We start from the raw sequence: 13326 nt of genomic DNA, 5'->3' as shown, positions 1-13326 counted from the left end.
AGGTACTTCTCTCATGCTGTGTGTGAAAATCAGAACCCATAGAGATCAGATTACTTCCGATGCCCCAAAGATACCAGAATATGACAACTTAGGTTTTAAATAGTTCTGGCCCCGTGTTCAGCACTGCTTCCCCATTCTAATGATACTGGCAATAGGACACACTAGTAACACTGACTTGCCCTTTCTGAGTCCACCCTTTAAAGGTAACAGTAGTTCTATGTTCTGAACAACTTATGCTCCCGATCAAGAGATAAAAAAGCAAGACTTGAAACTGCTGGGGAGGACAGTGATTCCCAACAACCTCACAATTCCCAGAGCGCATGATTCAGTCACCAGGCAGATGCAAATTGAGGCGAGAATATTCTTTACTGTAAGTAATGAAAGAAGGCGGGATCAGTTTTGCCAATTTTATTGAACCAATAAAATTCCTACTAATAACAATGAAATAAATTCTGCAGGTATAAACGTGATACAGTTTAACAAAACCCATTGTTCTGTACCTATAAATAGATTTTTTCAAAATGTCATAAAAAGTGCAGTTATGAATTGTTAACAGGTTAATATACAGTTCCTTTATTTCAGATGTGTTTGTCTTGATTCACTAACCGTTCCTTCTTTATCTGTTCAAATAATATTACCCATCCCTCAAAAAACAAAACCAACAACAGCAGAACGAGAAGAGAAGCATTAAAACACAAGGGTATCACACACAAGCTGGCCCGTTTGGGTCAGCTCTAGTCAGAACTGTCAAGTCAGCAACATAAGAACAAACATCAAGCCTACTTATACATAGAAGCTCTCCTGGGTTCTGTCATCGCCAGAACTGTCAATGCATGTGGAGGGCATTATCGGTAACCACCGTCGTCTGCATCCACGCAGGGTCTGTTCTGCAGGAAAAAGGGTGAAGTGGCCATCGAGAAAGCTTGCTGTTTTCAGAGTTGAAACTATAAAGAAGATGCTGCCACTTGACAGTGAACTTGTAGACCCTAAACTGCATCAATAAAAAATTGGAGAGAAGCTTATCCTAACTTAAAACCATATAGAGTAAGAGACTGATGTGTGTGTGTGTGTGTGTGTGTGTAGCAGTCTTCAAGATCATGTTCATCCACCTTACATGAGTCCAAAGTCATGTGCTTCATAAGGAAAATTACAGCAACAAAGCACAGGACTACAAAGGTGAAACATCACAGCTTCTGATTACATCAAATATAAAGTACCAAGGGACGCAAGGGTAACTGTATTAATACTGATGAATTATGAACTAGAACAGGTGCTTCACAGCATGCTACATACATCACTCACACCTTAAGGAGAAGATGTCTACGTGGAAAGTCATGAACTTGGCATCTGATTCATGCGATTCAGCCACAGTCTTCATGTATACATTCATTATGCAGCTGGCCTGCACAATCAGGACTCAGAAGAATTTTCAAGTTCAACTCCTATTTCATAGTTAAAAGCTACATCCAGTTCTTCCATGAGAGGAACACTTCTTTCATGTTTGAAGGAGGTAAGCCAAGTGGCGAGGCCATGTTTCCAGGGTGGCCCGACAGGGTTCTGGTTTTCCTTGCCAAGACTCTGTGTCCCTGGTCAAGGAGTAAGGAGATGCCCAGTGGCCCGGCACTTGTTTTCCCATCCATCTTGTTTTGGGTTGAAAGAGTAAATGTGACGAGACAGAGGAAGAAAATAAATCCTAATTTCTCTCTCTGCAGAGACAGCCAATATAAAAGCAATGTCTGCATTGGCTGTGAAATAGGGATCACTTTCCTTGGTGGACAGGGTACCATTTAACTCAGCTTCTATTTTGGGAAACCAGGGAGATTCAGGATAGAGATGCCTCTGCTTTGAAAAGGCAAATCTTTGGCCACTCATCGGATACATTTTCTTCATCCTACCTTTTGTTCTTCTATCAGACTCAGGAGAGCCCAGTTAAAGTTTGTAAAGATCAATTAAGAAATCAGGTTTCCTCTGGATCTAATGTGTACATTTAACTCAGCGATACCCATGAGCAGCATTTTAACACTAAAGACCACAGACTCTCTCTAACATTCTCTCCATAGAAACGATACATTCATTTTAAGAGGTTACTTGGAGTAAGAAATACACAGCTTTAGCAAAATTTTACATACCAAAATTATATTTATGATATTTCAATTTTTAATGTTTGGGGTCCTGTGAACTATAAAGTGGGGTGCTCGTTCTATAGGCTACTTTGTGGCACAGGCTGGATCACCTCAAGGGTTCCCACATGCATACAGAAGCAGACGCTCCCTTACCCTTCCAGTTCTGTAATAATGGCAGTGCAGTCCTAATTTAGTTAAAGCTAAATGAACACATCTTGACATATCATTTTAAGTCACCAGGTCATTGCCTAACTAAGAACCTCCTTTACTCTTGGGTCCTTAAACACATTAATCGGGCATTGCATGTGGGTGCTCACGTCTGGGATGGGAACACCTGAAGATGATCAGAGATCTGATCTACACGCCAAACAGGGTAGTTCACCTTTGGGTTGGACAGTCGTCTATGTGTGAACATGTGTCTCCTCTTAGGAGCCTGGCTGTGGGGGAAGCAGCAGCACTACCACCTCTGCCCCTTAATGACGCTATCTGGACTCACACAAAGAGCAGCGGCAGGAACAAGTCTCAAGCCAACACCCTTCTTATCTCACCCAGGGAAGAATGGGGTTAGAAGCTTAATTAACTGAGTGAAATGCTCATGTACTCAGTTTTGTGGGATTTGTTTTTTTGTTTTTTTAATCTACATTACACAGCAAATAGGCTAATATGATCCAAATTTGTCTGCCAGGGATTTCTTGTCCCATTGAAGACTTACAGGTTACTCTGGACTGTTGGAGAATTTTAACTCTGCATTTAAGCAACGGGGACTATTACCAGTATTCACTCTCTAATACAAACCAAGTTAGGCTAGTAATTCAATCACTTTGAATTCTTGCTAAATGTTAAATTCTGCATGGTAGAAATAGATTAATTTCTTTATCATGTATAAATATAAAGGTTCCTACTTTGATAGAAGGCAAACGTTTTGTGATTTATTTAAAATATGGAGTAGTATTACTGAACAACAGAGAATGAACCCATGAGAAGGCTGAGGCTCTTTGGGGCTGAGGTAGAGGAGAGCAAGGTATCTTGGCAGCTGGGAAGAGGGTATGAACAGCAGTGGGTAGACAGAACACACTGGATGCCGTATTTATCTGCCAAGGTGTCCAAGGCAAAAATATAGATGGATGGTGGAGAGAGTGGAAGGGGGTTGGGGAAAAGCCATATTCTTCATGATGGGGGAAGACATACTCAGAAAGACGTAGTGGTGACGCTCAGCAGGTGGCTGGTGACTGGGAAAGGCATTAAGACCCAGACAGGCTTGGGGATGGTGGATGAGGCACTTTGAGGAAGAGAAAAGCGGGAAAGGGTGGATGGAAGCTGGTGAGAGATTTTACCTATATAGCAGGTGCCTGTGCCAAGGACAGTCAGAATCTCAGCTCTGTGTTCCAACTGTTCCTGTAAAATGTTTTCTTCCTCACAGGGCTCAGCCTTGGTGCACACTTCCACTCCAGATCCACTTCATACCGGCCTTTTCCGGTCTTGGCCTTCCCTAAGCAGGTGCTGTTGGTGGCCAAATTAGCAGTGATGTAAAATGCGGATATGTGGGGTTCACACTGTGGACTGACAGGATACACTTACATTATGGCCTGCTTTGGGGAAAGATTGAGTCTGCATCTGAGTCTCCAGAGGCACAGGGACAGTAGGGACCAGTGCAGGGTGATGCCACCTCGAACTGGTTCCAACCGTACCCCCTTCAGACCTTTCTGCTTGCTGGTGAAGTACCACTAACAAAGTGTATGCACTGCAAATGTGGATCATCTTGCATGCCTTTTATCCCATGCAAAATGGTCTGTTTCACAGAGAAAGAGACACAACGCAAAGTTAAAAACCTCATTTGCCCGTTGCAGCACATACCGTCTGTGCGGTCCACTGGATTTGTTCTTTGTCCTTGTCTTACAGTTTAAAGGAGCCTTGCCATCATACAGGCACATACTTGCCACTGGAAGTGTTGACTATTTTAAGAAGTAATCTATAACTGTTTGCTGGTAAATTCACTTTGGTGAGGCATAAAAATTCTATGATTTTGAATTAGCAAAGCTTTCTGAGGTGGGAGAGAAAGTAATTCCCTGGATGATATCCGTTAGATCTTAGAATTATGTAAATTTTTAAAAGATACAACACAAACAAAATAGGGCTCTGGTTCAAATTTTATATGACCTTTATATAAATCTTGAGTTTTCTCTTTTAAAAATAGCCCTGTACAGCTGTGCTATATTGGGTTTAAAACTGGTTCAAAAGCCCAAGGCTACACCCTGGATTCCATTTTAGCTACCCCTGATTTACAGAGCACCCTAAGGCGGGGTTGGGGACAACAAATAACTCATTGGACTGAGACAAGGAACTTGTTTTAAAAAGTAGTCCATCTCCAAAAGCCATTTTCCACCAGAGTAGCAGGAATCTGCCCGAGGAAGCCATGTGAGAGTCAGCCCCAGGGCACTTGGGCCATTCCCACAGTCCAGTGGGTTAAAGAGCAGGCCCACTTTCATGTGTGAGGGTATGCACATATTTCCATCTTCTTTTTAATTTTTGAGACAAGGTGTCACAATATAGCCCAGGCTGATCCCCAAACCTCCACCCCCTGTACAACTTCCATGTATTGGGATTACAGGTCTGTGTCACCAAGCCTGATTTCCTTGATGTTTCTGACAGTGATCTGAGAAACTGAAAATTAGCAGCTGCTGGCAAATGTGAGATTCCGAACTGAACGGCATTATTCCAGCATGCCCATCATGGTTATCAGGCTGATTTTAATACAAGGAGCAAGGAGTTGAGGACGTCACAACCAGACGCGTTCTCCACACACACTCGCACGCTTATGTTTGGCACAATGTGAGCCCCGGGTGCAGCTCAGTTTATCACAGGCTCTGTTATTACACCAATTGAGTCAGATAGCTCCTTTGAAAAATATCACATTTCAGTATAAAAAGCTATACTATAAATTACTACGCTGTAAATTCAATACTCTGAAAAAAATGCCACCCTGGAAAACCGCATCGGAATTTCAAGTTTGGCGCTAGATAAAGCGGTTGACAGCCCACTCTCACTGCAGCATCTTCACCAGGAATGTGGGGTGCATGCTGTAGCGTGGAGGTGGGGCCACCTTCACAAACCAACTTTTTGAGGCTGGTTCACTGAGGCTCATAAATACATTGCTGTGTTTTTATTCACGGTTCCAAGTCAACTTATTTTCCTGATTATTGATTGGTCTGTTGAACTAAAAGGAAGTTTTACTAGAAGAGAAATCTATTAAAGGCACTAATATTTCCATAGTCCAATCTCTACTTACATTTCTGGGGCAACACAAAACCAAAAGCAAAAAGTAAGTGGCCACTTACTTAACCGTTTTCTTCCCTTTTGGTCTAAAGCTTATTCAGGGTTCTGTGAGAATTCCTCCTCCTCGTCAACACAGGACAACTATTTCCATCCTGTCACTCAGTTCATCTGAACGAAAGAATGAGGCTATGAAGTGAAACTCTTCTAACAAACTCTATCCTAAGTGTGAAAGCCTTAAAGCTGGGAAAGCTCATGGGCATTTAGGCCACTGCCTGTGTTTGCCATTCTTCTACATATTGGTCTCGTGGTTCATACACATCTAAAAGCAATGAACACAGTCCACACAACAAACACAATACAGAACCCTGGCACAAGCTCTCTGAGTAATCTCTAAAGGAACCACCCTGTCTTCAAATCTTAGTGACTTTTTCCTCACATGGAGGATGTTAAGCAAGATCCTGGAGTCTAAAAATGAAGAACTACCCATGCTACAGGTCTACAGCCGTCACTGTTCATGTCTCCTCCCCAGGATAGAACGCTAAGTAAAAGGAGCTAACATCCCAGAAAAGGACAGCAGGCAGAAGGATAGCCTACGGAGCGTCGGCCCACAGTTCTGTCATAAGAGGAAAAGTACACCCACAAAACAGGGAAAGCCTTAGTGAGCGCTCTGTGGGAGCTTCATGGATGACTCACTAGAGACAGCTATGTTTTAGGTTAGCATGTATGTGTAAAATGACATCACCTTTCACCAAGCGAAGGCGCTAACCGTGTAGTTGTGTCCTCTGGTGCTATAGCAGCTCTCTAGGCACTTCACTGGTCAGGAACACAATACAAATTAAAGCTAGAAACACACAGGCCTGTGCTCTCTGAAGATAGTCTAATCAAACAACACAAACTGAGGCAAAAATGTGACTTTTTGGCTGCCTTTTTTCTCCTCTATGACAGTGTGTGTGTGTGTGTGTGTGTGTGTGTGTGTGTGTGTAGCCAGTTGTCCAAACACATTTTTCTGGGGGAATAAATGAATGCTTTGGCTCAGTGAAATCACAGTTCAACCTCAGCAAGGTAAAACTGGAAAACACTTGGCACAATAAAGACATCTGAAGGTCATTTCTTTATGGCTCTGTTTAAAAGGACACTTCTGTAGTGACATGATAGGGGAAGCTGAGTTGATTTTTAAAAACAATGCACTGTTTTGTTGTTGCTCAATCACATTAAAGCACAGAAACACATTTTTTCCTTTGAATAACAAATTACTTAACGTATCATAATACGTATTATAACGTATTATAAGACGAAAATCATGTAAAATAGTTTCCAAAGCTGTAACAGGGAAAAATAGGGGTGTATTAACTAACCTTCCTTAACTCTCAGCAAAGGAGCATGTGCAAAGAAACATTTGGTCAGTGTTGTGTGCTGGGATTTGTGTGCGAGCTATAAGCAGCACTGCAGGCACCAGCTACTAGAGTTGACAGAGGACCATGGTGCAGGACTCAAGGAACTGTGCCTAAGTCCACTGCCACACAGACAGCCATGTGGGAAAATGAGGCCTCTGCTTTAGAAGACAAAGAAAGTAGCTGAATTTGGCATTTCAGTAGCATGCTATAGAACTCATCATAATTAATTTCACATTAAATTATGGACAATGTCTGTATCACATTTCACGTTATTGTCAATAGCAGTGTAAGAAAAAAAATCAGATAAACCAAAACAGAACAGTGCCTGATCATCTCCTGGGGCACAAGTTGTGTTCCAGGAGCAGCTTGGTTCAATAGCACAAGCCTTCCCAGACTCAGGACACACGTGGGCAGTTTCCGGTAGAGGATGTTGATAGCAGATTGCAAGCACTTGTCCTTATGCTCTTTAAGTAGACAAGTGGTACACATACACATGAACTCCAGAGCACTGAGTGAAGCCGTAACAAACCAGGTCATGATTTATGTCAGATCCCCAAATCCAGCTCTAAGCAATGTGAAGTAGTGCTCGTCAGGGTTACTTTTGCAACTGTTAGCAATGTTAAGCATAGAGAAATATAAAACACACCATTGCACATTACAGCCAGAAAAAAATAAAAACAAACAAAACAAACAACTGCCCCCCCCAATCAAACCCTAACAACAATAACAAAACAAAACAGAAACAATAAACCTCGACAGCTAAACTTTGACACTAGGAAACTGAATAACTGCTGAGGCTGCGTCACAAAAAGTTCTGATATGAGTCCTGTGTGAGAGGCCCTGACACATGCTGACGCCTTCCCGGTGGGGCTTCAGGTCAGGTGCCGAGTTATGGCACGCAGAGCGTAAAGCAGCTCAGCTTGCATCCGGGCTTCCATCAGCAGTAGATTCACATGGACCTGGAAACCAAATGGCACTGGCTCAGTGACTATACAGCACAGGAGAAGAATGTGGAGAGGTTTTCAGGTACCACATTTGCATAGGTTCTATGTATTCGGATACCACACACAGGCCTGGGTATGCACATATATATGATGAACACCCAAACTTGCTTTTGTGGATAGTAAATGTAAATTTAAAATAAAATTAAAAACACATTCCTAGCATTTAAAATTTTAAATTAAGAATTAAGGTTAAAAATACACTTCCAGGTTTAACTTTAAGCCCTACAGTGAAGCTGAAGCTCACCTTGGTTTGGGTGACTATCTGATCTCACCAGATGACCACCACTTGCAAACACTCTGGTAATCTCAGGGCTCCTCTCTGGGGAAAACCTCTCAGCTGAAAGGCTGATGTAAAACCTCTACACTTTCTAAATTGATTACAAGGAAATGCTCTAATGTTGAGTTACTCCACATCTTCCTATCATCTGAGCATGGCTGCTCTAGAGCTGAGTTACTCCACATCTTCCTATCATCTGAGCATGGCTGCTCTAGAGCTGAGTTACTACACACCTTCCTATCATCTGAGCATGGCTGCTCTAGAGCTGAGTTACTCCACATCTTTCTATCACTTAAACATGACGTTGGGCATACTCTCCTGATGACAATATACAATTTCTAGAAAGGGAGGAAATCTATCGCAAATATAAAAACAGCATAAGGATGCATCAAGGCTGAAGATGAAGTGGGTAATATGACTAACATCAAGACTTCAAAAATTATTAAAAGTGGAGCCATAACACACTTTGCCAAGGCCATACAGATCACTGGGGACCATTAGGACCCCAGAATGAGTTTTTCACATTCAGCTTGAACACAGTAGTATAAAGGAGACAGATTCAATGCTTTAAAGGCCTAGGACCTAAAGTCAGATCTGATGCTATACTGTTGGTAAAGATTCTTAAGTTTTACTAGGTTCTAATCTAAATAATAATTCATATTACTCCTTCTACAGATATCACCATAATGGCAAAATACTAAATTACAATAAGGATCTTTGGTTCGAACAGTAACCTGGTGGCTACTAAGAGTTTCTAAATGGCAGTGCCTTCCAGGTTGGGTACAGTTCTACCCAGTACTGCTTCTTAGTGGTTTTTTTTTTTTTAATAGAATGGTAGATTTATTGGTATTTAGATCCAATCTTTCAAAGGCTGATGCTAAAATGTTGGCTACTTCTTTATGTCAACTTGACAAAAGTTAGGTTCATCTGGGAAGAAGGAATCTTGAGAAAATGCCTTCATAGGATTGGCCTGTGGGTAAGTCTGTAGGGCATCTTGGTTGATAATCGATGTGGATGGTCCAGCTCACTGTGGGTGGTGCCACCCTTGGGCAGGTCCTGCTCTGACCTGTGTGACCTCAGAGCTGTAAAGCTAAGATAAACCTTCTTCCCAAAGATGCTTTCCATCATGTGTTATCACAGCAATACTCAGATGTACACCTTCCCAGATAAGAGCACACATCTAAAATTTAGTCAACAGTCAACATATTTTAGATTAATAAAACATGAAGAAATAGCTAGCTCAATTCGCCACCCCCTTGTTTTGTGATTGAAACTGTCATGCTGAACATAATGTCCTTGAGGTCTGCTTGGTGATGACACTGACCTTCTCTGAGTGTGTGAACTGCCGCCAGTAGCTGTCATACATGCGCTTTGTGGTTCTCTCAGGGTAGCAGGTCACCGTCTTGATGTAAACCTTCAGGCTCCGTTCAAGTAACTGGTTAACTTCCCCATAGTCATAGTCATCATACCTGTGAGTGACAGTACTGTGATGTGAAACCCAAGCCTCACTGCTTAGCACTTGCTGTTCAATGATGTCATAAGCAAAGTCCATTAAGTAAGCACAGGGAGTATTTGCTGAATGTCTGTGTGTCACACACCCTTCTCATTACTGAGATTCTGTAGTAAACAAGAGGGAAAAACATCCACCCCTAGTGTCACATATCTTAAACTCTATTAAGATGTAAAGAGAAAACACTACAAAGCAAACATATAGTTTTGAGGTGGTGGTAACTACATAGAGAAAAAAATGGGCCTGATTGTGGTGGCGCACACAATTAATTCCAGCACTCCAGAGGCAGAGCCAGGCAGATCTCTGAGTTCATGGTCAGCCTGGCCTACAGAGTGAGTTCAAGGACATCTAGGACTACAGAGAGAAACCCTGTCTTAAAACACTAAAGAGGCAAAGAGGCAAAAAAAAAAAAAAAAAAAAGGAAAGAAAAATGGATATACAGCATTGGAGTATTGGACTGTAATTTCCAGTGGGGCAGGCAGGTGAGAAAATAGTAGAAGGTACTGAATGAGCAAGAGTAAGGCCAGCCAGTAAAGGCTGGTCAGGTGTTCTCAGTCAGAGGGTGAAACCCTGAGTCAGGCAACACTTCTGCGATGGAGCAGAAAAGTCTTAAAACCAAAATTCTAAATAGTCCTAAATTCAAAGTTATGTGAGCAAGAGATCATGTTTAGGGTTGGGCATTTTTTTAACTTTCTCTTTTGCAAGGATGGAGATCAAAGCCAGGCTTTGTACAGGAAGAGCAGGTTAGGAATACTGACCCGGTAGTACTCTTTATTAGTTGATTTGTTGGGAATTTGGTGGTGTTTTGGTTAAAACTACAGAAAAGACTGCTTAACAAACTGAAACTGAATCCCAGTTTCAATCTGTAATGCTTTTTTGGGGGTGGGTGGGTGGGTGCTCGCTCATGACTGCCTAACTTCTCTTTGCAAATCTATGTCATGAGGAAGTCTACAGAGCCCAGCTCAAGCAGCTTTCCCGAGTAGACCACTCCATCTCCTTCCCTCCAGGTCTTACCATCCTCTCCAGCTACTTCTTCAGCTTAAAGGCTGTTAATTGACTTATGACCCCTCCACCTCACCTTGGTGCTTTTGGGAGCAGCCCAGCATTGGGAGTACAGAGTGCCCTAATTATAATTCCTTCATAAGGCAAGTCACAGCAACCATACAGACCTGAATTTGTTATTGCTATCTGAATAGACACTTTTTTCTCCTCACACTGACCTATCAGGAAGGATTCTCAAACCTGTATCTCATTCTGTTTACTCCCCTGCCTTAGTAAATAAAGTCTTACTGCTCTGCTTGAGCCATTATCAAGAGTCACAACACATTTTTTATTTATCTGTAATTTACTCACATGTTCATGTACATGTGAAGCATATGTGTGGAAGCCAGAGGCCAAGCCTTAGTCTTCAGATGCTGTCCACCTTAGTTTTTGAGACAGGACCTCTTACTAGGACCTGCGGCTTGCCAATTAGGCAAGGCTGGCTAATCAGTGAGGCCTCAGTATCTGTCCCCACCTTCCGAGGGCTGGGATTCAAGTGGGCATTTAAGTAAGTGCTGGGGATTGAATCCAGGTCTTAATGCTCATATTTATGGCAAATTTTACCAACCAAGTCATCTCCCTAAGTTCCAAATACTTTAAATGAAGAAAATAATCTGAGATGAAATTAATTTTTAAATCAGGTAGCATCCCCCCCCCCCCAGAAAGATGTACTCCCAAACAGGCTAAAAATAAAACAAATGCTTGAATTTCCACTCAGAAATGTGTAAGAATGTTTGCACAGGGAACATACCTGATTCCAAACATACAGTGAACATAGTTGAACAATGCTCTGCGTAGCGTGGTTGTGTCCACATCCTCATGGGTGGCCATTGTGTTGTAGGTGAGATTGTAGACCATTCGGAACTTCTCATCCAGGAGGTGCCCGATGTCAGAGTAAAGCCTGTTCACCAGCGAGAAGCCGTGATTTTCCCAGGTGTAGTCCTGGATGCAGAAAAAGTGTCCACTTACAAAATGGGCATTCTGTTAATTTTTAAAATGAATAAAACTATTGAAGAAAGTTAGCATGGGGGTATTTCTGACTGAGTTCTAGGATGGCAGCTTTACCAAGCATGCTTCTGGTTAGGCTGTGGAGTGCAGAGACAGGGTATTGTCTCACAGGGTCTAGGGCTTGGCATGTTTGTGATGAACTCTGACCACCTCCTCTGCACAGGCACTCTGTACCCTATACTTTATATGAAAGTATAAGTTCTTGGCTATTGCTATGCCATCAAATTTACTCAGGCATAAAGGAGTCTGAATTTATCGCCTGTCCCCACAGAGTCCCATTGTACTGTGGGAGGACTGGTGTAGTCAAACTTCAAAATGCCTTATTATAAATGTCATCAATTGTTTGATTTCTTCCCTGCCCCTCCAAGAATGACACACAAATATGTAACTATCCTGCATAACGCAGGCAACTAAACTAAGCAAACTGTTTCCTAGTGACTTCCTAAGGCGAATATGTTGGAATAATTACCTTCCTATGGGAACATCAGATAGACTGGGTTGAAGATCCTATCAAAAGGCCTATTGGCTACTTTAGAAGACGCTTCATTTACATTTCAACAGTTACCCCTTGGAAGGGCAGAACTCTCTAGTTTCTCTACGTTAAAAGCTCTGTGTACCTGCGCTCGGAATGTTGGCAAGTGCTCTTCTCCTCGCCTGGCGAAGTCCTCATACCCAAAACCTGGGTCTTCAATGTATCGTGAAACATCAGCTGTTATGATCATGTCATCTTCGAAATCTAAGGGGCAATAAAGGCATTCAGGACACTTACACAGCTAAGATAATGAGCCTGAACCCCAGTTCCCTCCATTGTTTAGGTTTTCAAAAGTGACAGTGTTGACTACTTGGCATATAGCACATAAAATATTGGTTAGTGGAGTTCTAAGTACAATTTCCTTACCAAATATTGGGTAATAAGATTTAATTATAGTACGCAGGAAGAAAACCAACTAAATTGAAATATTTAAGCAACTATAGCAAAAGATCACTATATTTACTAATTTAGTAATAAAAGATAAGGCTTATGAATCTAAGATTTAAAGCTTGTTTGATCTCTTCAAGGGGATAACATGGGCTATGGGGAAAGAGAAGAGACAAGAGAAACAATGACTGAGTTTGAAGACAGATCTTTAAAATTATATCTGATTACATTTAACAGCAAAAAGCCCTTCACTCTAGTTCGCTGTTGGCTTCCAGGAGGCAAGCCAGTCAAGACATGAGGCATGGAATCCCAAGAGAAGGGGCCTCTGGGTGTCCGGCTAGCCTCTCTGTGCAGTTGGTGAACACCCTCCCCAAAGCCTGAGCATGCACATGGGAGCAAAACACTCCCATGGTGCTGAAGCTGTGGTCAGGGTCATGTCCCAGAGCGCAAGGACGCTAGGGAGGCAACATTACTGTCTACAATAGGTTCAGCATGCTCGCTGTGGTCAGAGCCATGTCCCAGAGCTCAGGGATGCCAGGGCGGCAACATTACTATCTACAATAGGTTCAGCATGCTCGCTGTGGTCAGGGTATTGCCCCAAAGCACAGAGACGCCAGGGAGGCAACATTACTATCTACAATAGGTTCAGCATGCTCGCTGGTGAAAACCCACTACTGAGAAACTGTAAATGCTTATAGTGCATATTATTTTAAGCTGAAAACAATTTTCTTCCAACTCACTGTGTTTTAGATTAGCGTCTTTGTAATTACTCCACCC

The 13326-nt window shown here is 42.3% G+C and overlaps 1 protein-coding gene across 1 annotated transcript in view; it reads right to left on the bottom strand.

Moving 5' to 3' along the window:
- Positions 1-393: 393 nt before the first annotated feature.
- Positions 394-13326, bottom strand: part of Sesn3 (sestrin 3) — a 61858-nt gene continuing 48925 nt past the window's right edge. Inside the window, exons 7-10 of the mRNA XM_057766744.1 lie at positions 12248-12366; positions 11374-11564; positions 9396-9540; positions 394-7749 (exon numbers count right to left, since the gene is read on the bottom strand). Of these exons, the coding sequence (XP_057622727.1) occupies positions 7663-7749; positions 9396-9540; positions 11374-11564; positions 12248-12366 (542 nt within the window). The 3' untranslated portion in view covers positions 394-7662. The remainder of the gene's footprint in view (positions 7750-9395; positions 9541-11373; positions 11565-12247; positions 12367-13326) is intronic.

Source organism: Chionomys nivalis, chromosome 4 (assembly GCF_950005125.1).
Source record: "Chionomys nivalis chromosome 4, mChiNiv1.1, whole genome shotgun sequence".
In the NCBI taxonomy this organism is placed as follows: domain Eukaryota; kingdom Metazoa; phylum Chordata; class Mammalia; order Rodentia; family Cricetidae; genus Chionomys; species Chionomys nivalis.
Note: the sequence above shows the minus strand (reverse complement) of the source record. Positions and strands in the feature narration are given on the sequence as shown.